This window comes from Myodes glareolus, chromosome 4, assembly GCF_982192425.1.
Source record: "Myodes glareolus chromosome 4, mMyoGla1.1, whole genome shotgun sequence".
Classification (NCBI taxonomy): domain Eukaryota; kingdom Metazoa; phylum Chordata; class Mammalia; order Rodentia; family Cricetidae; genus Myodes; species Myodes glareolus.
The window spans coordinates 64,920,105-64,946,412 of record NC_142029.1 but is presented as its reverse complement, the minus strand read 5'-3'; the positions used below and the strand labels follow the sequence as shown (position 1 = coordinate 64,946,412).

Sequence of the window (26,308 nt, the reverse complement as noted above, 5' to 3'; positions counted from 1 at the left end):
CAGAGGGTAAGCAGGTATGTGGAAGATCCAAAAATGAATGCTTTGAAGAAACTTACGGTTTAGAGACTTCAAAGAGAGTAAAAATATTAAATCAGGGGTTCTTGTGATGGACATTTTTTCCCCCTTCAGAATGTAATTAGAATTAAAAAAGAGTTGGTTTCATTTGTGTTATTTCCTTAGTACTATTTTTCTTTCTGAGAACGTCCTTCCTGGCATGTTTGTATATTCATTTTCAAGGCCAGTGTTTACAGGGCAGGTTGCCATTTTTTGTTAATGACAATAAGGCAGGCGTAAGTGTGGGCCTCATATCCCCCATAAACTCAGCCCCCTTTCCACCCACCCCCAGTCTCTGGAGAGTATTAAACAGTGGGGAAGCTGCTGTGTCGTAGAGTCCTTCAGGCTTCCTGTGTGCCAGGAACTAACTCCTAGGCTCAAACAGAGTCTGAAGGGATGAGGATAAGGAGAAACTGAAGAGACTCCAGGATTTGTCAGGTAAGAGCTATTTGCTTTTCCTAGGGGGCAGGTTTATATAGATGTATATGTTTTGTTGTACTTTTTCCGCATAAAAGTATCTTTTATTATGAATGAACACAAGACAAAACCCTAAGCAAGTAGTCTGTAAGATCTACAGATGTCCTGTTTTTAAATGTGACCACAATAGCTTTGTATTTAAACTTTACCACTGTGTTATGACCCTAACTGCCCAGTTGTAAGAGTAACAGTTATTGAAAGAGGTTACATTGGTTTTGACTGAATACTGTTGCGGAATCATTAATGTAGTTATAATTGTTTTTATTTGTTTTAACAAATGCTCTCTCCTCCTCCTCCTCTATCTTCTCCTCTCTTCTTTTTCTCTTCCTTTGCATTATTTGTTTTGATTGTTTTTGAGGTAGAGTCTCATTGTAGCCCAGGATGGCCTTAAACATGCTGTGTAGCAGAGGCTAGCCTTGAACACCTCCTGATCCTCTGCCTTTCCCTCCGAAGTACTGGGTTTGCAGGCCAGGCACCACCATGCCACCTATGCTTGGCCTCTAAAAGCATTTTCTTTCCTTCCTAGGCCAAGAGAGAAAGCGGCACGTGAGAACACAGACAGATGAGAGGGAGAGAGAAATCGAGGCAGGGGTAGAGGTAGAGAGGAATCCGAAAGAAACCCTGTTAGAGAAATAGATAAAGTAACTCTGGTTGAAACCTGTAAGGAGGAACCTGCAAGCCTCTGAACTTTTACTGAGCAAGAAGATAAGAAGTAGGAGACACATCCTGTGGAAAGGAGAACCCAGCTAGGTATGAGTCTCATGCGTGCTCTGTGGATTATTTCACCCATACAAAGCTTTTGGAGATTTAAAAGTTGCAGATTGGTGTTAGATGGAAGAACTAAGGGGAGAGGACAGCCCTGACAATTTAGTGATTCAACAGGTGTAGTCAAGATACAAACTCTAGGGAAAGGCGACTCTCCTTGACAGAGCCTGCTGGGGAGACGGTGGTAACCCTGAGTCAGAGACCAGAGTGAGCTTCTTTTCTTTTCTTTTTAATAATTTATTTATTTTATTTTTTAATTGCCCTTCCTTCATTCCTTTCCTTTTTTTATTTTAAAATTGATTTTTAGAAGCCAAGCAATCACCCCAGGGGCTGCAAAATGGCCTCTGAATGCTGTAGCCCAGTGGCCTTTGCAAAGTCTGCTTTCGCAAAGTGCCATCGGGTGGTTTCAGATTCTCAGAAATGGGCTTTCTGGAAAGGTCTTTGGAGATGTTTATTTTGTCACTGACCAAGAGGAATGGAATCCCATCTGTATTCTCCAGCAGCAGCATCAAATACAGCATGTTGCAGTTAAGAGGAACTGAAATGATGACCCTTGTCTGCTTGGAGCTTTAGCCCTGACCAGTCTGTCTTGTTGCAACATCCCTAGTTCATCTTGTGCCTTCTGTGTAAGGAGCAGCTCGGGACCTTACTGACTTTTGTGGTTCCTCTTCCTGACCACATTCCCAAGTCCACCTTGGCCAGAGGTTGCAACAGTAGACTGATTCCTCTTCTGTGTTCTCTGGGGTCTTAAACTCAGTGTCCACATTCTGTTTGGTTTTGTGCTGTTGGTTCTGAATACACACACACACACACACACACACACACACACACACACACACGTATATAATTTTAGGGTCTCTCTCTATGTAGTTCTGGGTATCCTGGAACTTGATCTGTAGACCAGGCTGACCTTGAGCTCACAGAGATTCACCTGCCTTGGCCCCCACGAATGCTAGGATTAAAGGCATGAGCCACTACACCTGACATGATTATATTCTTAGTGCAAATGACTTTAAAATTTAGTTTTAATTAAAGTATCAATGAGAACATAATAGGGTTCACATCTGTTCACATCTGTTGTGAACAGGTGAGGGCACACTAGACGGCCTAAGGATACCTTTAAATCTTTGTAGAACATTCTATCTTAAAAGAGAAACCTTTCTGGGTAAGCCAGTAAATCTATGTAGCCACATTCAAAGTACAGCATGGAAAATGGAAGAATTCGGCTGTGTTCTAGAGAGAGGTGGGGCTGTAAAAATGGCTATCAACAACCACAGCGACAAAGGGGAAGTGGAGCAGGGAAGGAGGGCTGGGTAGCAACTACAGACAGCGTGGTTGTGAAGGTGGCATCTGAGTACAGACATCAAAGAGGTTAAGGCGTTGGTCATGGAGCCGAGCTGAAGAACATTCGAAACAGAGGAACCGGACATGCAGAGCCCCTCCTGCCACAGGGCGTGCCTGGCTGATGTGACGAACAGCAGACCCACGTCAGGAGTGTAAAAAGGGAAGGTGCAGGATGGGGAGATGGCTTCGTAGGTAAAGTGCTTGCTGGGTGAGCATGAGGATGTGCTTCGGTCCCCAGAACACGAGGTAAACACCCTGTGTGTGCTGGGAGGCAGGGACAGCTGGATCTCAGGGCCTTGCTGGCTTGGCTTAGCTTATTTGGCAAGCCCCAGGCTCTGGTAAGAGACACTGTCTCCAGAGGAGGATGGCTTTTGAGGAACAATACTCCAAGTTGATCTCTGGCCCCCACATGCACACATGTGCGCTTGCCCTCACCTAAAGACCCCTCCTCCTCTACCAGGTTAGTTAAAAGAGACACTGAGAGACAAAGGGGAGAGAAAAGCCTGGTCAGAACGCTTAGCAGTCTGTGGTCTAATTCATCTCTTCCTCGGAAGAACAGGGAGTCTTGGGAGGTTTGGAGAAGTGGCTTACATTTCCACAAGCACTTCCTTGACAGGGTTGAGAGCAGATTTCAGGAGACAGGGCAGAACAGGGACCCAGGAAAGCTGTTGCAGCCACCAGGCAAGAGAGGTGAGGTTGTCTTGCCCTAAGGTATTTGCAGTAGAAATGGTGACAGATGGGCCATTTCTAGACAGCTCTCTTCTAAGGCAGAGCCAGCAATATTTCTTGTGCATGGGAGAGGAGCAGGGCTTTGGATCTGTACAAGCAAAAGATTTTAGTTGTCTTTTTTCTTTTTTTTTGACTTTAAGACAGGGTTTCTCTGTAGCTTTGGAGCCTGTCCTGGAACTCGCTCTGAAGATCAGGCTGGCTTTGAACTCACAGAGATCTGTTTACCTCTGCCTCCCAAGTGCTGGGATTAAAGGCGTGCACCACTAAGCCCGGTTTAGTTGTCATGAAGTTAAGTGAGGAAAAAATTGGGGGGTGGGGAGAGAGATTTAGGAGAGAACTGCTATGGACATTGATTGCTATAAACAACAAAGAAAATCTGACATGTTTGAGTTATTCATGGAAATAAATGTACCAGGTTCAAAGGTGAAGTGTAATAGGAGCGAGTGACCCTCCCTGGCTGGGTTGGGAAGTGACCTGTGAGCTGGGTTCTGGAAATGTTTAGGAGCTTGCTGGGTGTGTGCACATCCATGGGTGTGAGTTCTAAGGATTCCAGCGAGAGGAAGGAATGCAGAAGCTTTATGAATCTGTGAAGCCGGAACCAAACTCGGCAAACGTGTTATCTTGTAATTACCACCTCCCTGGAGTTTGTAGCCCAGGGAATCTTATGATAGAAAATGAAATAGCTGATCCTTTTCAGCAGCAGATAGGTTTGCGTTCTTACGTGCTTTTCCAATTCCATTTAAAGTTATTTAAGATATCAAAAATGATGCAGAAGTAGTTCAATGTCACTGAGTTCCTTTAAGCTGAGATCCTTGAGATAAAAATGAAAGTCATCGGAAAAGACATAGGCAGCTAGTTCTGAAGAGTTTGTTTCCCTGTGGTGACCGTGGCTTCCTGGGTGGTGTCACATCTCCACGTCTGCATCATTTTGATGTAGGGAGACTCTCTCTCCCACTGCCATAGAAAGTCTGTTAGAATCTGAAATCTCATGTTCATCAAAATATGGCTATTTCCTGGATTTACCCAGTCAAGGATGTGGTCAGGTCTTTGATACAAAGGAAGCATTTTTCTTTGGTTAAAAAAACACTGATGCTTTGTTTCACCAATGAGGAAGGACTCAGCTCGGGGGTCCCATTTTGTAGGTTGTCAGTCAGAGGAGACAGACATCTCTAATTTCACAGCTCTTCACAAATCTGTCCTCCTCTACAGGTTTGTTGTCTCCACACTCACTCTGTTGAATGGTGCTGGCAAGGAAGCACATGCTCTCATTTTAGGGTTGACAAAGCTGAGGTGTAGACTATTCCAGAGATGTGCAGGAAGACATAAAATGGGAAGATGGCAGGACTGTCACTTGAGTAGAAATTATTGGCTAGCTCTACACAGTTCTTACTGCACTTTGCTTCCCTTCATTTCTGGAGGAAACTTGAGTTCTGGGATTTCAGCTGCTCCCCTGCCTGTGTATAACCATCATCTTCTTCATCATCATTATCAGTAGCAGCAGTATGCTAGGCTGATCTGGCACTGAGAGGATGAGGTTGTTTTACACCTAGGTCCTCTCCCCTTCTCCCCTCCATCCCCTTTCTAGTCTCAGGTAGCCCAGGCTGGCTTCAAATTTGTTATGTAGCCAAAGCTGGCCCAAGTGCTGGGGTAATAGGTATGTACCACCATGGCTATCTTACAGGCCTAGGATTTGGGTAGTCAAGAGCAGGGGCCAATACCAACTGGTGGAGAGAGACACAGCATCTTGTCCCCAGGGAGTAGGTTGGCCTGGGATACACTATGTGTGAGTATGGTGCAATGATGACCATAGTGATGATTGTGGTGACCTCAGCGACAGAGATGCAGTAACTAGTCATCCTCTGGCCAGGATTCATCCTAGCAGTAACTTCAACTTCAAGGCGACACACACCGTAGCAGCTTGGGCCATAGATGGATAGCAGGATATAATGTAGGTTCCTTCCCTGGAGTAGTGTAGTTATGTGGCCTGTAGGCTGCTTCCCGAGCTGCTGAAGCCCTGCGTGGATTGCAATGTTCTCCAGCAGCAAAGATGGCAGATGTCTGGGCAGTGCTTAGAACCACTGTGGGCTTCTTTACTTTCCCCCAAGGGGTGAGGTTTAAGTCGTGTGTTGGTTAAGCTGATCATGACTAGGAAAACAGGGAGCAGAAGTGGGGTGTTTCCTTCCATCTCTGACTGGCCATCTTGAACATCTGTGTTCTACAGGGCTTCTTTCACTCCCTTGTAGCATCACAGTATGATGCCTTAGACACTCTGACCAAAACAGAGGTGTTTACTCATTGTTCTGGTCACTTTTCTCTGTGAAGGTGAGCCCGAGACACCTCTAGTTGGTCCTTGGTCTGATGTCACTTTTGGCAAATGGCCCAGCTGATGTCCGAACCAGGTATCACAATGAATTAGACAAGTCAGCCTGTGGAGAAGACCCAGACTAATTAAAAATAACCCTGCAGCCAAGTTTCCATCCCGTTCCAAAGGTTTAAACTCTTCACCGGTTGTGTGCCAGTCTTCGGATTACCATGGGCGGTTGGCACATGGTGGGAGTCAGCATGCACTTACTGCTCCACAGAGAGCCATGCTAGCCTTCTCTCACCACTTGCTGACGGAAAGCTCCAAGCTCTATATATTGTTGTTTTTGGAGTCTAAAGAGCCATTAATTGTCACTGAAATGTTTGACACAGCTTCCCTCAAATATTTGACAACAAAGTTGTATTTATGTCTAAGCCAAGATTTAGGAATGGGCACAGGAAGCAAATGTTAGTGTTTATGCAATCGCTTTAGGCTGAACTTTAGGTTAGTTCTTTCTGCCAAACATACCACTTGGGATCCAATATGATGTGTGCAGAAGATTGTCTTCACGGCCCCCAGTCATTTGCTTTCTGGAGCTTACAGTCCAGAAGTGTAGCACCGCAAGACCGTGCTGTAAGAAAGTTCCAGATTCACTGTTCATCCTAACCCCATGAGCGTGAGGAGAGAACGCCAGTGCCAGAGAATAAAGGATAGAGAGAAAGAACATGGGAAAATACATTAAATTCACTGTGCACGTGTGTATGGGATAGTTTCTCTACTGTCCTACCATGACATTCTATCGTCACACACATTTCTGCTGTTTCTACTTAGCTTTTTCAGTCTTTTAGAATATCTTCGAGGGACACAGGCAATTAGTTTTCAGACTGCCCTTAAGTTGTGGCTTCTGTAATTATCTCCCTGTGATGAGACTTTGGGGAGGAAGGAACTATAAGGAGGGGTGGTGAGGTTTCTCACGCACAGTTCCAGGAGAAGCACATTGTCGCCTCATCCTGTTTGCTGATGTTAGTTGTGACCATTTGGTTGTCATGCCTGCCCGCTTTCTCTATCAGAAAGGCTATTGTTGTGTCCTTTGTAACTTGTAGATAGTTTTTAAAGGAGATACTTTGAGACTGTGTTGTTGTCTTAGTTACTTTTCTATTGCTGTGACAAACACCAAAGCAGCTTAGATAAGAAAGCATTTAATTTGTCTTCTGGTTTTGGAGGGTTAAAGTTCAGGGTGGCAGAGCAAAGACATGGTGGCAGGGACAGCTGGGAGCTCACATGCAGATCCACCATTAGGCAGAACACACTGGGAATGGCACCAGTCCTTTGAGCCCTCAAAGTCTGCACCCAGTGGCACAATTCCTCTCCAGCGAGGCTATATCTCCCAATCCTCCTCATAGAGCCACCAGCCAGGGACCACGTATTCAAATGTTCAGAACTGGTGGGGGCATCTTATTCAAACCATCGCAATATTGTCTTGTTTTTCAACAAAATTTTATCCAGTGGTCTTGAGGTGTCCTCTGGAGTCATTTGTTCCTGTGGTGGTTACAAAATTAAAACCACTGTGATTATCTGTGTGTTTGTGTGCTGAGAACTGAACTCAGGCCCCCTGTGAGAGCAGCAAGTGCTCTTAACCACTGAGCCATCTCTACCAGCCCAACAAAGCAATTCTTTGAGTAAGTGAGTCTTAAAAAACAGATTTTTGGATTGAGGATGAAGTTCAGTGGGTAGGGGAACTAATTACTTATTTATATATTAACAGAGAAACGTCTCATTCTGTGTATTTAATTTATTTTGTTTGATTTAATTAAATCAATTGGTTTAATTTTAACTTTCTCAAGGTTGGTTGCTGCCAGGCTGGGGTGTAGCCCAATGGTAGAGTACTGATCCAATGTGCAAGGCTGAGTTCAGAACCCTGAATTGTAAAAAGACCACTATGCCATGTCTCCAGCTCCCAAGGGACTCAGTCTTGTGTAGGTACACAGCACTGTATGAAGTTCATGTGAGTTAATTGTTCAACATGATTTGAGAGAAGTCTTTCTCTATTGCAGCACCATTAGTTACTAGACTTAATATCCCCTGGTTTCCCAACCTAATTATACTTCATCCAGTGGTTTTATGCCTTGCTTCCATGGTGGGCCCTGCATGTTTAAATGCAGACTATCAGTATTAACCAGCTTCCTGAAGTAGTATATATGATGTAAACATCAAGTCATTAATGTATATTTATCACATGTATGCACAGCTGTCAAGTGTTTATAAATGTTTGACTTTCCCACTAGATTTTATTTGCAATTGTAAATACATTTTTGACTAATTGTATTAATGATAATAAGGAAGACATAATGCCATATGAAAATGTAGATGCATTCTTGGGAGGTTTTATCTTACATGTAACTTTATTAGCCCCTGAATTAAACAGTATTGAAATACAACCTTTTATTTCCTCCTTTCCTCCTTCTCTTCCTTTCTCCCTTCCTCCCTCTCTCCCTCCATCCGTCTCTTTCTCTCTCCTTTCTTTTCTCCCTTCCTCCTTCCACAGGATCTCAGTTCATAGCCCAGGCTGTCCTAGAAATCACTATATATAGCCCACGTTGGACTTGAACCCTTGGCTTTTTCTGCCTTAACAATGCATGGCTATTTATTTACTTATTTTAAGACAAGATCTTGCTGTTATCCCAGGCTGACCTGGAATTCTGCTCCTTCTGCCCTGACCTCCTGAGTGCTGGGATTATAGGCATGTGCAACCGCTCTTGACTGAAATGTCATATGTTATTGTAACTGTGAGGGCCATATATGAATTTATTCTGGCTTACTTTTTCTTGCCATTTTTATGGATAAAATGTTTTTACAAAGACAGATACATTCAATTTTGATCACAGCACTATGAGGTAGGTGCTATTGGGGAAACTAAGGCACAGAGAAATGATACAATTTGCCCAAGATGCACTGTTTAGTGTATCGTGGTTTAGACTCAAACAATCTATCTTCCAGAGTTCTTGGAGACTGATGGCCAAGAACATAGAGATGGGAGGTCTCCTGCACCATATGGAGCCTCACTCAATGTGATCACTACCCTGTTCTTACAGTAAAAAAGAAAAAATTGGCTCAGACTTGATAATTTTCATGGGTGCCTCTGGAAATAGGTTCAGGTTCAGGGGGAAGAGGTTATTTTATGTTCCTTCCAGGGGAGTATAAAATATACTCAGGCGGAGCTGATCTTACCAGGCAGATGTGTTCTAAGATATTGGACTGTTTCTGGATGCTGCAAATGTTTATCGGGTCATCTAACTCTTGTATAAAAATACAAGCAAAATCATCCAGAGATGTTTATGTTCCACTAAATGAATTCAGTGTGTGAAGTGGGAGTTCTACCTCCAACCCCCATATGCTTCCCCCGCCCATAAACCACATCTGCACAGATGTCAACAGCAAGTCTGAGGTGCATTCTTAGTGTTTACAGAATTTTCCTCAGGTCACACTATTGGGACTCTTTCCTTACACAATTGAAGCACTGTGGCAAGGTTATTATTATTATTATTTATCATCATTGTTTTATGTGTATGACTGTGTCTCGTATGTGTGGGTGGGTGTGCTCACCTACATAGGCATGTTCAGAGGCTGGAGGTCAATGTCAGGATGTCTTCCTCAGTCATGTCTTCATGTTATTTCACTTATTTACTGTGCATATGTTTATTTATTATTTATTTGTGTGTGTGCACACTCATGTGCTATGTACACCTGAGGGGTCAGAGGACAACTTGCAAGTATTGGTTTTCTCTTTCTATAATGCGGGTTTTAGGGATTGAACTCAGTTGCTGACTTGGGAGAAAGTAGCTTTACCCACTAAATTATCTTGCTGGCCCTTCACCTTTTTTTCCCCCGAGACAAGGTCTCTTATTGAACCTGACACTTGCTGTCTTCTTCCCCTCCCCTCTGGTAGGGATGGGGTTACAGGCTACATGCCCAACTACATGAGAACCTGTCTTCCAATTTTTTTCAACATTGCGGAAGTATAACGTACAGACAATGTGATACAATGTATCACTTTCAAGGAAGACAAAATTTTTAATCACAAGGTTTCTTTCTTTTCTTTTTTCTTTCTAGGATCACATATAGCATGGGGACTTGGAAGACATTTTGGTTGATCATCTTCCTTGCAGCTAGTTTGGACTGCATTAAATCACAAAGGATTGGTAACATATGAAATTCTTAAACTCCGATTGCTTGTTTGCCAGGGAACTGGTAGTAGTGACAATCTTAAATGGAAATATGATGGGAGCATCATAATTAAGACAGTGGAATAGATTCCTTGAAGGAGAATTTCCTTGGAATCTGGAAACTCTTAGTGAGGGATGGGTACTTGATTTTTAAAAAATACTTAACCTCAAATGGTAAGACAAATAGGCTTGTTGAAAGCGACATGCTTCTGAGTGGATTGCCGGAGTCTAAGAAGCCCGTGTTAGGGGCTTTGCAAGTGTTGTGTGGTCTGTTTTGTCCCCACGACAGAGCTGTTCTGAGGGTAATTGTCATCATGAGGTGGGCACTTTTGTCTGATACTAGTGACACCTCTGCAATTGTTTTGTAGTCTTTATATGTATGTAGTATAGGCGTATGGGTATGTTCACATAAGGTGTGTTCATGTGTGCTTTTGGGTGCTTGTACACATGTGTGTGTCATCTCCCCAGCCCATTTGGCAGTCATTTTAATAGATTGTATGGACTTTTCAAGATGAAAGTCTTGTCAAGGGAGCATTTTTGAGTGATCTGAAGCCCCACTGAGACACCACTGAGGTTTAAATACTCAAATGAAGTTGCACAGACCGCCATATTTGTTGGTGGAAAACTCTGAAGCTCTTCGTCTTTCCCTTGGCTCCATTTCCCCTTCCTGTGAGCAGAGCTGTGACGGCAAGTCTCGTCATGTTTCAAATGCCTTCTAATACTACAAAGAACTGATGGAGACAGTACCATGAATCATGAGGTACCTCAGTGGTGTCTTATGGTAGAACCAAGACTTGCTGGAAAAGATGGGCTACAGCTGGGGGTGGTTCCTTCAGCTTGGAAGACCAGGGAAAGCTTTATGGCTGTGTTTGTTCCTGTGAGAGGTGTGTATTAGTTTGTGTTCTCTAAAGGAACAACCAATAGAATGAATATGAATATATATTATAATATATAATATATAGGATGTGTAATACACACACATGTATATATATATATATATATATATATATATATATATATATATATATATATATATGATGTGTCAGACTGGCTTACAGGCTGTGGTTCCAGTAGTCCAACAATGCTGTCTCCTTATGGAAAGGCCAAGAATATGGAAGTTATTCAGTCCACGAGACTGGATGATTTGGCAGTTCCATTCCGGTGGTGGAGTCCCAGAGATTCTGTGAGAGCTGCTGGTCTTTGGTCTACACTGGAATTCTGAAAGAAGATTCTAAGTACCAGGGAGGGATGACTCAGCAACAGGACAGATGAACTTGTCAGTAAGAGTGAGGGCAAGCAGGCAAAAAGCCGACCCTCTTCTTCCAGACTCTCACGTAGGCTACCACCAGAAGGCACGGCCCAGATTTAGGCTGGGTCTTCCCACCTCAAATGATCCAATCAAGAAAATCCCTTCCTACGCATGCCCAGCTTCTTGGTTTTAGTTGGTTCCAGATGTAGTCAGGTTGACAACCAAGATTAGCCACCGCAAGGGCAGAAACCAATGAGCCGTTTCTGGGCTAGTGATGGAATTCTCTCTTCCCAGTGGGAGAGCCCAAGAGCAACAAATTCGGTGTGTTAGCTGTCGTCCTTTCCTAAAGTTAGACTCCACTTGGCTTTCTGACCAAATGTCAGGCAGACTTCTGCAAAGCAGGTCCCAGGATTCCAGAACAGACACAGGGATTTGATGTCCCTGGGTTTTTATCACGTTTTCCTCAGCCCTTCGCTGTTTATGCCTGGATGGGGTTTTTGCTTTCTAAACTTTTATGGGTTGGATGTTCGAAGAGTTGAGCTCTGTCTAGCTCTTTGAGGGAATGTCTGTGGGGTGCTATGCTGATAAGTTTTATGTCAACATGACCCAGGTTATGGTCATTTTGGATGAGGGAATCTCCGTTGAGAAAATGTCCTTACCAGATTGACCTACGGGCAAGCCTTGATTGATAGCTGATGTTGGTGGGGACCATTCCACAGTGGTGCTGCCACCCTGTGAATGAGATGTGTTATTTTATACATGTGTTGTCCAATGCAGTGACTACTAACTGCCCGTATCTATTTGAGTAGCCCATTTTTAGTCTATTGTGACTATTTGACTATTTTGAGTATAAAAATGCAGTAAAATATAGAGTCCTATTTCTCCTTCACACTAGCTGTGTTGCAGGAGCTCAATGACCACATGTGACTAGCGGCCACATTCCCCTGGTTACAGTGATTTCTAGCTCTGAAATGCCAGTGTCTTCACTGCTTTCATTATTGTTCAAGAGTTCCATCCTTGGGCTGGCAAGGTGGCTCAGTGGGTAGAGGTGACCTGGATTTGATCCTCTGAACCCATGTGATGATGCCAAGAGAACTGGCTCTATGATGTTGCCCTTTGACTTCCACACGCACACTGTGGCGCACACAGTACAATATGATGTTGATGGTGGTGACAATAGCAACAGTAACAGAGGTCCTTTCTTGTAAATGCTATCTTCTCTCTCTCCCCCCTTCCTTTTTTCTTCTCCCGGACAGAAATGTGAGTGGTTAGCTGGAGCCATTGTGGCAGCTAGGGAGATACATGTGCCAGTCAGTGAAAGAAGTCTGACTGTTTCTGCCACTACTACTAGAAAGTGGGTTTTCTTATTAAGTGGGCAGGAGGTCATGGAGAACCTGCCTGAGGGACCTAACTGAAGGGTCAAATGTCTGAGGAGGGGATGAGAAGGTGGCAGATGACCAAGGAGGGCTGGTGAGCATGCGAGGGGTCAGGCAAAGGAGAGCACAGTGTGTCTGGGCTGCCTACCATCTGACATCTGTGCCAGCACACTGGTGGGGAGGAGACACGGCAGTGACTGAGACTGGCTCTCAGCTGGTGGCTGTCCACTTGTACTTTTTAACACAAAGTCATTCTCTTTTAAAGCCTGCAGGGAGGCCTCTGTGGGGGATGTTGTTCTTTTGGTGCACGCCAGCATCGACCCCCAGCATGCCCGCAGCGTGCGGAACTTCTTGTATGTCTTGGCAAACAGTTTCCATGTCAGCAGAGAGACCATCCGTGTGAGTCTGGCCCAGTACAATGATACACCTGCTTCTGAATTCATGCTTTCCACCTACCACCGCAAAAGTGATGTGTTGAAACACATCCAGCGACTTCAGTTTAAGCCTGGAGGCAACAAGATGGGCCGGTCCCTGCAGTTCATTCTAGAGCATCACTTCCAGGAAGGATCTGGGAGCCGGGCAAGCCAAGGAGTGCCTCAGATGGCCCTGGTGATGAGCAGTGGCCCAGCTGAGGATAACATCCGTGAACCTGCCGAAGCCCTCAGGAGGGCGGGAATCTTGCTATATGCGGTTGGTGTCAAAGATGCAGCTCAGGCTGAGCTCAGGGAGATCGCAAGTAGTCCCAAGGATAAATTCACCTTTTTTGTTCCCAATTTCTCTGGTCTGCCTGGCCTTGCCCAGAAGCTGCGGCAAGAGCTCTGCAGTACTCTAGCGAAGGCGGCTCAACCCACCGAGCACAAGGCTCCAGGTATTCTTCCCTTCTTTCTCATCTGCACATCAGAGAACCCCAAACTTTGTTTTTCTTGTACCCCTTTACTACTTTCTTATCTATATGTGGGCATGTTTGACTCAGAGATTAGAATTTCACCAAATGAAGCATCTCTCTTTCTCCAACCTCTGACCACATCTCACCCATCCTGGGGCCTTGTGGTGGTGCTATACACCGAAGGAACATGTGTCTGCATTTGAATGAAGGGTTCTTTGTTCCTAGAGTGATATTATTGTTCTGGGTTTACCTGCCCACTTTGCTGGCCAACGGGCCGCAGGAGGTGAGAGGACCAGGGCACATTTTTGAGAAAAGAAAGACCCGGACTTAGATCCTAGTTTTTCACTTCCGGTGTCATCTTAGATAAGCCATTTAACCTCTTCAAATCTGAATTTTCTTCCTGGGACGTTAGCACCTGTCTCAGTCAGAAGGATCAAACAAAATTGTGTCATTAAAAAGCTGGGCACAATGGCTACAAAACCAGGGGTACCCGTGCATTCCCTACCGTTTGTTGGTGCCTCTGAGAAGACATACCTGTCTTCAACTTTGTGTTGTGATCGGACCCAAACTGGTGAAGATTCTTCATGCTAGTTACTTAGCTTTATGAGGAAACATGAACCTTTGCTTTTTAAAAATCCTCTCAATGCATTCATTTAGTATGTGGATGCCTGCATCAGATTTCCTAAAGTGTAAACCTTCAAGCAGAGAAAGCGATGATTGTGAATGAACTCCATCAAAATCCACAAGGACAGAACTTCATTATTTTGGTATTTTCCTATGAGTATATGAGTTGGAAGAAGTGCTAAAAGTTGACCCCTTAGTGTGGCAGTGTGTGGCGTTCCTATGACCAAACAGATATGATACGTTTTTAGGATAGCACTTCAAGGCTTACAGAGACATTTTGTGTATGTAGTCATAGCTACCTCTGCTTGCTGTTCTACACTGTCAGGGGGGCAGTCACTAAGGCTGTGCCGGACAGAGATGCAGAGGAAAGGAAGGAAGGGTATGATCTGGCAAAGATCGTCAAGCCTGGTTGTCCTGACCCTTTGTGGGACCTTAAGAGCAGATGTTACGCCTCAGGGTTGTCTTGACCCTGAATGTAAGCCCAGCAAGAAACTGGCTTCTGTGAAGCTGAGAAAAAAGGCAGTAGTGGGAGGCGAGTCTTCCAAAGAGCAATGCTTAGAAATGGTCCAAAGGAACCAGCAGGGCTTGGACAGAGTAGCCATGTCTGCTAGAGCAGATGCTCCTCGAAATACCTGTGAGCATGCAGGGACTGACTGGTGTAAAGATCACAGCGGGGCAGAGAAGAAAAACCTCAGAGGCGGGTGACAAATAGGTCACAGGGCCACCAGCTGGCAGAATGGCAGCGAGAACACTAAAGAAGGATGGCATACTCCAGCTCTCTGAGCTTTTAGTGCCAGCACGTGCCTGGAGATAAGGTTCACGTCAGGAGGGGAGAGACAGGCGGCTGATTGTGACTGGAGAGGAGACTACCCCATCTTGCCATATGCTGCCAAAATTTCTAAAGGTTTAACTTCTTGATGTGGGTCTAGGTGTTGTCCATTGGATTTCAAAGCTGGAGGCGGCCATAGCAGCAGAGCAGGCCTGAAGCCTTGGGAGACGAGGGGCTGGAGGGAAGGGCCACGACTCCCCGCGTACACTGCCATCGTCCTTTCTTCGTGTTCAGCATTCTGCTCTACCGACTCAGTCTTTCGAACGAAACCTCTGAGCCTCCATTCCTTCCCTTCTTTCCTGCAGTTTGCCCAGAAGCATCCCTGGCTGACATCGTGTTTGTAGTGGACAGCTCAACTAGCATTGGGCCCCAGAACTTCCAGAAAGTAAAGAATTTCCTTCACTCGGTTGTCTCGGGGCTCGACATCAGCAGCCAGCAGGTCCAAGTGGGCCTGGTCCAGTATAGCGACAACATCCACCCAGTTTTCCAGCTGAGACAGTCCTCTCAGAAGAGCGTAGTCCTGGAAGGAATCCGGAATCTGCCCTACAGTACAGGAGGCACCAATACAGGAAGTGCCCTAGAGTTCATCAGGGCCAACTACTTGACTGAGATGAATGGCAGCCGGGCCAAGGATGGGGTTCCTCAGATAGTTATCCTGGTGACAGACGGGGAGTCAAATGACGAGGTCCAGGATGCAGCTGACCAGCTGAAAAGAGATGGCGTCTTTGTGTACGTGGTAGGGATCAATGTCCAAGATGTCCAGGAGTTGCAAAAAATAGCCAGTGAGCCATTTGAGAAGTTTCTCTTCAACACAGAAAACTTCAGCATCTTGCAGGAGTTCGCAGGCAGCCTCCTCCAGGCTCTGTGCTCAGCAGTGGAGGGACAGATGGAAAGTAAGCCATGTTCAATGGACCCCTCCAGATCTAGCACTGAATTACAATGTAGCGATGCGTTTCCAAAGGGGAAGGAAGGCCTGCTCTCATGGGAGCGTCTAGAAATGCTTCCGAGAGGAAAGGAAGTTTGAACCAGGCTCGAAGGAAGAATAGAGTGTTCATGGGTGGGAAAGAAGGGAGAGGATATACTGTTGTGTTGTTGGGAAAAAGCAGCATGGGGTTTGGAGTCCAGAAGACATTCTTTTTCAATCTTGCATCTGCCACGTTTTAGTTACCATCAGGTCCAATTCCCCAAACTCCAAAAGGCAGTTCATATATCCAGAATGAGTTCAACAGATTTCTGACAGTTAGATCAAAGTCAACAATCTCCAGGAACTTGTAAAACCCCTTTCCAGCTGCCAAAAGGAGTCGTTTCCCTCATCTCTGTTAGAAGGAACAGATGGCTAACGGTGGTGCCTCTCAACACATCAAAGCGCATGCGGGCCTCCAGCTCCCTCAGTATCACAAGTACCTGTTACGCTTTTCAAAGTCCAGGCTAGCATCCTCGCCCTTCTCATTCCCTCCTCTACCGCAAACTACCCCTAGCTCACAGGCTTCCTAGCCCTTCTCACCTCCTCCTCTACCGCAAACTGCCCCTAGCTCACAGGCTTCCTAGCCCTTCTCACCTCCTCCTCTACCCCAAACTACCCCTAGCTCGCAGGCTTCCCTCCCTGCAGTTTCTCACTCTCCTTATAACCCAGCTATTCTCAGTATTCTCCACGCTGGTTATCCTCACTGTACTCTCGATCTCTTGCTATTGTGCTGTCTCCACTATTCTGTCCTGCTCTCCTGCTTCCCTCGCCCCGGGCGTGTCCAGTCTGCTGGTTATGTTCAGTCTACGTCTTTCTCTGTTCTGGATTCTTCTAGATGCCTCTGGATATTTGATCTCTCTTAAGTACAGTTAAAAGAAACATCCCCTTAACTATATCATGCTGTGGTCATGTCAGCAGTTATGTGAGCATGAGGCAACTCCAATTCTCATCATTGTCTTTACCTTCACGATGGGGACAATAATCTCATAGAAGAACGATTTAGGAGGCGTAAGCTGCCAAGTATATAAAGAGCTGTGGCTTGCAGAGACCATGCAGTCATGGTTAGTTTCTTGCCTTCTCCATTGGTGGAAGAAGGATATGAAGTAGACAGTAAAAAAAGCAGGCCAGAGAGGAGGAGGAAAAGGTGGAAAAGAAGACGTGGAGGAGGAGGGAGACAGACAGAGAGATGGGTAAATAGAGATAGATAGATAGATAGATAGTTAGATAGATAGATAGATGGGGAGAATGCCTGTGATAGAGTCCCAAGCAGAGAAGGGACAAGCCCTGGATGTACAATGCTATGTCACTATACTACCTGTCCTTGTTATTGCCCGTGTCAAACCATCCTTGTGCTCCATTTTTCCCTAAGAACTTGATTTGATTTATCTTTTCTGCCCATCTTCCTTTCCTTCTAGAGTCCGCCAAGACCTATGCAGATGTAGTCTTTCTGATGGACACCTCACAGGACACATCACAGGCCAGTTTCCAGTGGATGCAGAACTTCATTTCTGGGATCATTGGCGTCCTGGAGGTTGGCAAGGACAAGTACCGGATTGGGCTGGCTCAGTACGGTGATCAAGGTTACACCGAGTTTTTGTTTAATACCAACAAGACCCGGGATGAGATGATCACACACATCCACGAGCATTTGGTGCTCCGAGGTGGCTCCAGAAGGACAGGCCGAGCCCTTCAGTTTCTCCACCAGACGTTTTTCCAGGAGGTGGCAGGAAGTCGGTTCTTACAGGGTGTTCCTCAGTATGCGGTGGTCATTACCTCAGGCAAATCTGAGGGTGAGGTCCAAGATGCCGCACAGATCCTGAGGAGGAGAGGCATTGAAATCATGTCTGTGGGGGTGCAGGACTCTGACAGGACGGAACTGGAGGAGATAGGGTCTCTGGTGTTTGTGTCTGACCGGCAGGGAGAAGATGGAGTCAGACAGCTAATACAGGATGTAAATGTGGTGATCCAGGAGACTCAAAAGTCTGAGGTCACGACCGAGGCTGCAGAGGAAGCTGCAGAAGGTAAGTCTTGATGCTTGGCTGCCTGAGTCACCAGGAAGTCACAGTGTATGAAGAAAATCTGGGGGATTAGGGGTAGTTCTATTGGCAGAGTGCTTGCCTAGCAAGCCTGAAGGTTTGGGTTTGATTCCCAGCACCATATAAAGGCGTATGTGTATAGAGGCAGGAGAATATGAAGTTTAAAGTTGTGCTTCATTAGTTACATATTGAGACCGCCCCCCCCCCCCTTTTTAAAGGAGAAGAAGAAGGAAGAAAGTATCGGGAAAGACTTCTTCTGAGGTCATTTCTCGGTGTTAGGGCACTTGTCCCTGTACATAGGGGAGAGAAAGGGGACACGGAGTGCCTCAGTTGTCATCTTGTCTATCTTTGGTTACCACTAATACGCTGCCGAGTAAACCCTCTGCAGTCAGTGCTTGAAATAATTTATCCTCACAGGTCTGGGTCGGCTGGCTGTGGGGAAGCCCCACATGTAGACTTGCTGACCTTCTCTGGGTTTATTCGGAGATCTGAGGTTTAACAGGAGCTGACGAGCTAAGAATGGCTTTGCTTCTGAGGTCAGTCCAGCTACTCTGAGCACATTCTCCTTGTGATAATTGCAGAGACCCAAGAGAAAAATCTAACTATATAAATGCTTTTCAGAGCCCTGCAGCACCTGCTGACATACTATTAATCAAAATAAATCACACGACTGTCAGCATCCTTGGAGGAAGAAAGCATATTGTCGCATGGGCATATGAGGAGCAGGAGTGAATATTTCTAAATAATAACCTAAGCTACCACGTATTTTTCATGGCTGACCATTAGCCTTTCATTTTATATTATTATTTTATGTGTATGGGTGTTTTGCCTACATGTATATCTGTGTACCGTGTGTGTTTGGAGTCTGTGGAGTTCAAAAGAGGAAGATGGCATTCCAGATGGTTGAGGACCACCTGTGGGCACTGGGAATCAAACTCAGGTCCTTTGGAAGAGCAACCAGTGCACTTAACTGCTGAGCCATCCTTCCACCCTTGTTTGTTATTTTCGTATGTATGTGTGTGTGAGTTTGCATACAGCACATACATAAACGAGTTTCTAGAAGCCGGAAGAGAGCATCAGATCCCTGAATCTGGAGTCACAGGTGATTATGTAGATACCTGGAACTGAGCCCAGGTCCTCTGTAAGAGCAAAAAGTGCTCTTAACCACTGAGCCATGCTTCCAGCCTCTCAATTTCTGTTTCTGAGACACAGTCTCACTAAATAAATCAAACTAGCCCTAAAAATGTGACCCTCTGCCTCAGCTTCCCAAGGGCTGGGATTACAGGCATGCCTCATCCTGTCCAGTTAACTCAATATTTGAAGAAAGATTTTCACAAAGCTTTCAGAATTTCATGTTGTTTCTGTTGAAATAACACGAAAAGGGGAGAAGTGATTAAACAAAGGGTGTTTTGGACCCATAAGGGGGATTTTGACCCAGAGTATTTTTGAAGGTAGAAAACGAAGGAAAAAGCTTTCTAACACCTGAGCTTCTAAGATCATTACACAAACTGGAAGGTAATCTCGAGTGGTTTTTATGATGGGTGTCTGTAAACTGAAAGAGATGTGGATACGTGTGTGTGTGTGTGTGTGTGTGACAGAGAGAGAGAGAGAAAGAGAGAGAGAGAGAGAGAAGGAAGGAGGGAGGGAGGAAGGGAGGGAGGGAGACAGGGAGAGAGTATTTTGGGTTAGGTATGAACCTCTTTGACTATCATGTTAAAAAAGGCTTTCTCTAAATTGTAAAGCACCAAGTAGAAGTTAGCATAGTGAAACTTAAAACCTTAAACACATTACTGTGGCAGATAGACCGTGTCACAGTGACACCTATATATATGAGTGTTTCCATTATTCGTCTGTTCTCATGCTGAAACCCCTTATGTCTTTTTGGTTTCCAGAATGTCCAGTTGCCATCCCAACTGACTTGGTGTTCCTTGTCGAAGAATTTAGCAGGACCAGGCAACCCAATTTCCAACAAGTTATCCATTTTCTGAAGACTACTGTCCAATCTCTCAACATCCACCCTCATGCTGTGAGAATCAGCTTGGTCTTTTACAGTGAGGAACCACGGCTGGAGTTTTCCTTGGACACATTTCAAAGCACTGCCCCTGTCTTACACCACTTGGACAAGTTGACCTTCCAAGGAAGACGAGGAAGGGCGAAGGCGGGTGCTGCTTTGGATTTCTTGAAGAATGAAGTTTTCATTCCAGAGAAGGGCAGCCGGACCAAGCAAGGCGTGCAACAGATAGCCGTGGTCATCATGGAGAGTCCCTCTCTAGACAACGTGTCGATGCCTGCTTCTCGTCTCCGCAGGGCCGGGGTCACCATCTATGCAGCGGGCGTCCAGCCTGCCTCTGAGAGTAAGGACCTGGAGAAGATTTCCACATACCCTCCCTGGAAGCATGCCATCCACCTAGAGTCCTTTCTGCAACTTGTCCTTGTGAGAGACAAGCTGAAAAACAGGCTCTGCCGTGAGACCGTGAGCAGATTCTATTCTCTGACAAGTTTTAGTCCACAAAGAGCGAAAGAAGGTAGGAGGGATTGGTGCATTTGGTGTGTGTGTGTGTGTGTGTGTGTGTGTGCATGTGTGTCCTTCCTGTTTTTTTCTCACCATGAAAAAATGGAGTCAACTGATTAAAAAAAAAAAGAAACCTCCACTTAGGAGATCTATATTGTCTTGGCTCTAAGCAGCGCAGAGGAAGTGCAGGACTAGTAAGTATCTTACTTTTTGAGAGAGGGCGTCTTGTAACCCAGGCTGGCCTCAAATTCACCACAAGCTGAAGTTGACCTACAGCCCTTATCCTTCTATCTCTACTTCTCAAGCACTGGGATTACAGTCATGTATTACCAAACCTTGCTTAATATGTAAAATTTAGATGCTGGGCTGCTGTGAAGGCCTTTGGGTCTGCTTTTCTGGTTTCTCCTCCCCTGCTAGTATTTCTTAGATTCAACTTAGAATAATAGGTTTCAATTAAAATCACTGAAATATGGATAACTGTGAAGGGGGCTGGCTTGTTTGTGTTTTTCTGTCCTGCCCAGTGCCCCCAGCTGTTTAGCCCCAAAGAAAATAACACAGAGGTCTCTATAAGTTATAATGCTGATTGGCCCATTAGGTCAGGCTACTTATTAGTTAACTCTCACATCTTGATTAACCCATTTTTTTGATCTATGTTAGCCATGTGGCTCAGTACCTTTTTCAGTGGGGCAGCTCACATCCCGCTGCTTCGGTGATCTGGGCAGGAGTGGGAGGAATCAGCTTCCTCCTCCCCAGAATTCTCCTACTCTCCTTGTATCATAATTGACTAAGAAATTCAAGTCTGTGATAAATATCTTCAGGGGAAAAACATCACTAAGGTTTTATTAAAAATACTAAATGATTTTTACATTTTCTTGATTTCTTGTCTTGAGGTCTAGAAATATGAAATTATACAAACAAGTTTCAGTCTTTCCCCTTGACCTATGTTTTTAGTCCCTAATTCTGTTCTGGGAATGTGAAATTTGTTAAATATGGCTTTCATTTCCTGGTCCATTTCCTGCTTATATCCTATTGGGCAGAAGGGGAGAAAAAGAGTCTAACTAATTTATAGTGGTCCAAAGAGTCTGAGAGCTGACTTCTGTCCCAGGTGCACCATGGCTAAGAAGGGACCTTGAGTCAGGAAAACTGTCCCAAAGTCTAGAGTGTAGAGGACGCCTTGATATTAATAGAAGCTTGGATGATTTTTTTTACCAAAATTCTGCCTGGATGACCATATCAGTTATTGATCAATTGTTATTGTACATATCACACACACAGATACACAAACACACAAAGGTACACATGCATGTATGCACGTGTGTGTGTCTTTTAAACACTTGGTGTGTGCAATACATGTGGATGCTCTGTAGCAGCCTGACTGTAAGGACTGTCCTTCCTAACCCTTTTTTTGAACCCTACCTGTTTCAATACTGGAAGCTAGTAATCCATCAAGCTAATACATTCAAAAGGTTCTCCTGACCTGGAGAGATGTCTAAAGGGTGTAGAACACTTGAATGTCAGTGACTTGTCTGTGTGACTGACCTCCTGACCTCAGGGGACACTGGGAGGGGAATAGGGATTTGAGGATGTAATAGAATATAGCAAGTACGGGGTGAGGGGTAACCTAACGCTTCGCTGCAGAAAAATTCAGACCCAGTTCCGCTGGGGCCTCAGGGAAGAAGTGGGGAACTCACCTAAGAGTTGTCCTAACCAAGAGTGAGGGAGCTGGTATGTGTGTGTGTGTGTGTGTGTGTGTGTGTGTGTGTGTGTGTGAGTGTTTTATTTGAGACAAGGTCTCAGTATACAGACAGCCCTGACTAACCTGAAACCCACTATGTGTATCAGGCTGGCCTTGAACTCATAGATACCTACCTGCTTTTGCCTCCTTCATGCTGGGATTAAAGGTGAGTACCTGCACCACCTTCTAAGAGCTTGGGTATTTAACCAACACTGCCAGTTGTTAGTCATTGGCTGCTACTAGTCCCCTTCCTGGCAATGGAGTCTGCCCAATGCAAAGCTTATGATGCTCAGGGAATTATGGGAGCTGAGGGAGTAGGGTGGAGATTGGAATCAGTGACTGGGCACACACCTCCTGACATTCTGTTCTAATGGGTTGTGGCTTCTTCTCATTGGCCAGGGTGTGTGCGTGTGGAGAAGGCAGATATTTACTTCCTTATTGATGGGTCTGGCAGCATCAGACCAGAAGACTTCATTGAAATGAAGGCATTCATGAAGAAAGCGATCAACATGTTCCACATTGGGCCTGACAGAGTACAATTTGGAGTCGTTCAGTACTCAGACAAGATTATAAGCCAACTTTTCCTCAACCAGTGTACCAGCACGGCAGAGCTGAAGACAGCCATTGACGACATCCAGCAGGGAGGAGGTGGTACCACAACTGGTGAAGCCTTGGGCAAAATGGCCCTGATCTTTAAAGAAACCGCCAGAGCCGGTGTTGCCCAGTACCTCATAGTCATCACGGATGGCCAGTCTTCAGACCCGGTGGCTGCAGCTGCACAGGGCTTGAGGGACATCGGAGTCAACATTTATGCCGTTGGAGTAAGGGATGCTAATACGACTGAGCTCAAGGAAATAGCAAACAACAAGATGTTTTTTGTACATGAGTTTGACTCCTTGAAAAACATTCAGCAGGAAGTGATTCGGGACATCTGTTCCTCAGAGAGTAAGAATTAATCAAACAATCGTATATTAATTACATGTAACAATTGGGTTCCATTATGATACCTCATATGTGTGTATATTTTAATCACAGTCACCCCATTATTCTCTCTTGCCCCCTCCTATTTCTGCTGATCCCCCTTTCTTCCTAACTGTCCCCTTCTACTTTCATGTTTTTTTTTCCTCCCTTTTTCTTTTATTCCTTTTTCTCTGTGTGCGATTCAGTAAGTTTCATGAGGGTTGCTATGGAAACATGAGTGAGAGGTTGCTTACAGGAATGTGGGCATTGCACCAGAGGTTTTACCACTGCTAGAATAAGAATTTTTAAAATCTATTTAGTAGAGCTTTAATTATTTGAATGGCCTTTATTTTCTTAGATAATTCACTGGCTTGTGAGGGAGTTTTGAGTGCAGAGTGACAATGACCTGGAATAAACCAAGCTGATCAAATTTTATATCTTTATCCCACGCCCGTGCCGTATTTTGAGACTAGTTTGGGCTGAGTTGCTGGAAGTTTATTGACTGATCTTCGTTCCCTTTAAAAATATTGTTGTGCCGTATATGCGACCCTTGATTGTCAGCTGCAACTTGTAATCCCCTGGCTCCTGGTTCTGACCGAATGTTCTCTTGTGCTGTCTTCCCCCCACCCCCAGCCTGTAAAAGCAGGAAAGCTGACATCATCTTCTTGATTGACGGCTCGGAATCCATCGCCCCTAAGGACTTTGGAAAGATGAAGGAATTCATGGAGAGGATGGTGAACCAATCTAATGTTGGTGCCGATGAGATTCAGATTGGCCTTTTGCAGTTCAGCTCCACTCCCCGGGAAGAATTCAGGCTCAACCAATCCTCCTCCAAGGTGGGCGTGCGCAGAGCCATCTCGGACGTCGAGCAAATGAACAATGGTACTCGGCGTACTGGGAAGGCCTTGAATTTTACTCTGCCTTTTTTTGGCAGATCAAAAGGAGGGAGACCCGGTATTCATCAGTATTTGATTGTGATCACCGATGGGGTCTCCCAGGATAATGTTGTCTCCCCAGCCAAAGCCATCAGGGACAGAAACATAATTATTTTTGCCATCGGAGGTGGAGCAGCTCAAAGAAACCAGCTTTTGGAGATTACTAATGACCAGAACAAAGTGTACCATGAAGACAATTTTGAGTCCCTGCAGAACCTGGAAAAGAAAATTCTTTATGAGGTCTGCAGTCCTCAAGGTGAGTGAGAGAGAAGCTGTTTGACCTGCAAGCTATCAGAGGTGCCAGCGACCCTGTTTGCTTTCTCGATAATGTAGAACTCTGATCCTCCTTGCTGGGCATGATGTGGATGGGAAGGTCAGCTGTGGGATCTGAGCTCTTGACACTGTGGCTTCCCTGAGAACTCTTAATTATCCCTTTGCTGTCACCGCCCTGGCCACCTGAGATCTGAACATTCTCAGATCCATCACCACAGTCCCTTATCACACTTCCCTTGTAGCATAGACAAAACCAGAAGGGAATGTGTGTGCACAGCTTCCTGAAGTTTGTGACTATCGACAGGGAATGAGCAGAGAGCCATGTCACTGAGACAGTCTCTCGTGAAGTACAACACACTCTCTTTTCTGTGAAACCCTTATATGGAAACTTGCTGCCTGTTCTGTTCTGTTTCTAAAGGGCCAAAGTTGTTTTTGATTCCTTTCTGCCTTACCCTGTAAGGTCTAACCTCATCCTTGCAGTCTGGACCTACTCTTTTCTTCTTTCCTTAAGATTGACTTTCAAGGAGTGATGGAGATAGAAAACTACCTAAATGGATGACTCTACACTAGGTGAAGGGCTGTCACAAACACCTTCGTTGTCACAGTAGCTAACACATGCACAAGCAGGCACATACACAGATATGCAGAGACACACACAGAGATACACACACATAGACACACACAGACACATGCGCATACATACACACACAGACACGTGCACACAGACACACACACACATAGACACACACAGACACACTTATACTCACATATATACCCACACCCTAGCTTTGAGGAATCAGTCCAGGAACTTGAGCATTCCAGGCAAAGTATTCTGCCATCATGTTTTATCTCAAACCCCTAGGATAGCTAACTTTTACTTTTTTCAACTATGTATTTTTATTTTATGAGTATGTTTTGCTTGCATGTTTGTCTGTACATGTGTGCAGGTGCCCCTGGAGGCCAGAAGAGAATGTTGAATTCTCCCTAGGACTGGAGTTACAGACTGTTATGAGCCACCATGGGAGTGCTGGGACTTGATTCTGCAAGAGTAGCCAGTGCTCCTAACCACTGAGTCATCTTTCCTGATCTGCAGGCTGCCCCTCCCCTTCAGCATCAGGGAGGCTTTGAGAATGCTAAACAAGTTCTCTGCCCCTGAGCTATATCCTCAAGGCGGGTTCTGCAGTCTGTGTGGCACATCTTGTTTGTTTATTTATTTATGAGACCTGTTCTCTTTATGTATTCCTGGCTGGCCCTGAACTTGCTAGGAAGACTAGGCTGGCCTTGATCTCCAGAGATCCACCCGCCTCTGCCTCTTGAGTACTGGGATTAAAGGCGTGTGCCACTTTGCCCAGTCACTATTGTGCCTTTTGATGCAGTCTAACATAGCATGACATGGTCTTAAAAACTTAAACATGTTTGGATCATCTTCGGTCCTGTTAAAATTAAGACGCTGAGGTCAGGGTCAGGATCTGCATTTTAAGAATGAATCGACTAATTATTCTTTGAAAATTTCATCCATTTTTATAATGCACATTGGTCATGTCTATACACCCATCACCCTCTGTCCTTCCCCTTCTGCTCCTGGTGAACTCATTCTTCTTCCCAACAAGTATCCATGTGTGTGTACATGTGTGTGTGTGAAAACCACCGAGTTTAATTAGGGTTGACAGCCTGTACACGGACAGAGGTTGTTTACTGTAGCATGGGCAGGAGTCTGTATATCTAGGAAGCTACCAGGTAGTACTAATCCTGCAAGTCTGTAAACTTTGCTCTGAATAGGGGGAAGTGTAATATGATATTGCGAGGCATAATGCAGCCATAGAATGGGATAGTATGGGGTATGTATAATACACCATAGTATAGACTCATGTAGAGGAATGTATAATAAAACCATAAATTCTAATATTCCTACAAAAATACTATGTATAAAGGAGATGATTTTTTAATTTTATCTCTAAACATATATGTTTTTATATACACATAATTGTGTAAATTATTTTTTTTGAGACAGGGCCTCTCAATGTAGCTCAGGTTA

General features: G+C 45.0%; 1 protein-coding gene across 1 annotated transcript in view; it reads left to right on the top strand.

Moving 5' to 3' along the window:
- The first annotated feature begins 380 nt into the window (after positions 1-380).
- LOC125389035 (collagen alpha-4(VI) chain-like) overlaps positions 381-26,308 on the top strand; it is a 105,489-nt gene continuing 79,561 nt past the window's right edge. The window contains exons 1-8 of the mRNA XM_087905508.1: positions 381-492; positions 9,782-9,870; positions 12,785-13,387; positions 15,164-15,751; positions 17,238-17,843; positions 19,751-20,383; positions 22,505-23,050; positions 23,699-24,256. Of these exons, the coding sequence (XP_087761634.1) occupies positions 9,795-9,870; positions 12,785-13,387; positions 15,164-15,751; positions 17,238-17,843; positions 19,751-20,383; positions 22,505-23,050; positions 23,699-24,256 (3,610 nt within the window). The 5' untranslated portion in view covers positions 381-492; positions 9,782-9,794. The remainder of the gene's footprint in view (positions 493-9,781; positions 9,871-12,784; positions 13,388-15,163; positions 15,752-17,237; positions 17,844-19,750; positions 20,384-22,504; positions 23,051-23,698; positions 24,257-26,308) is intronic.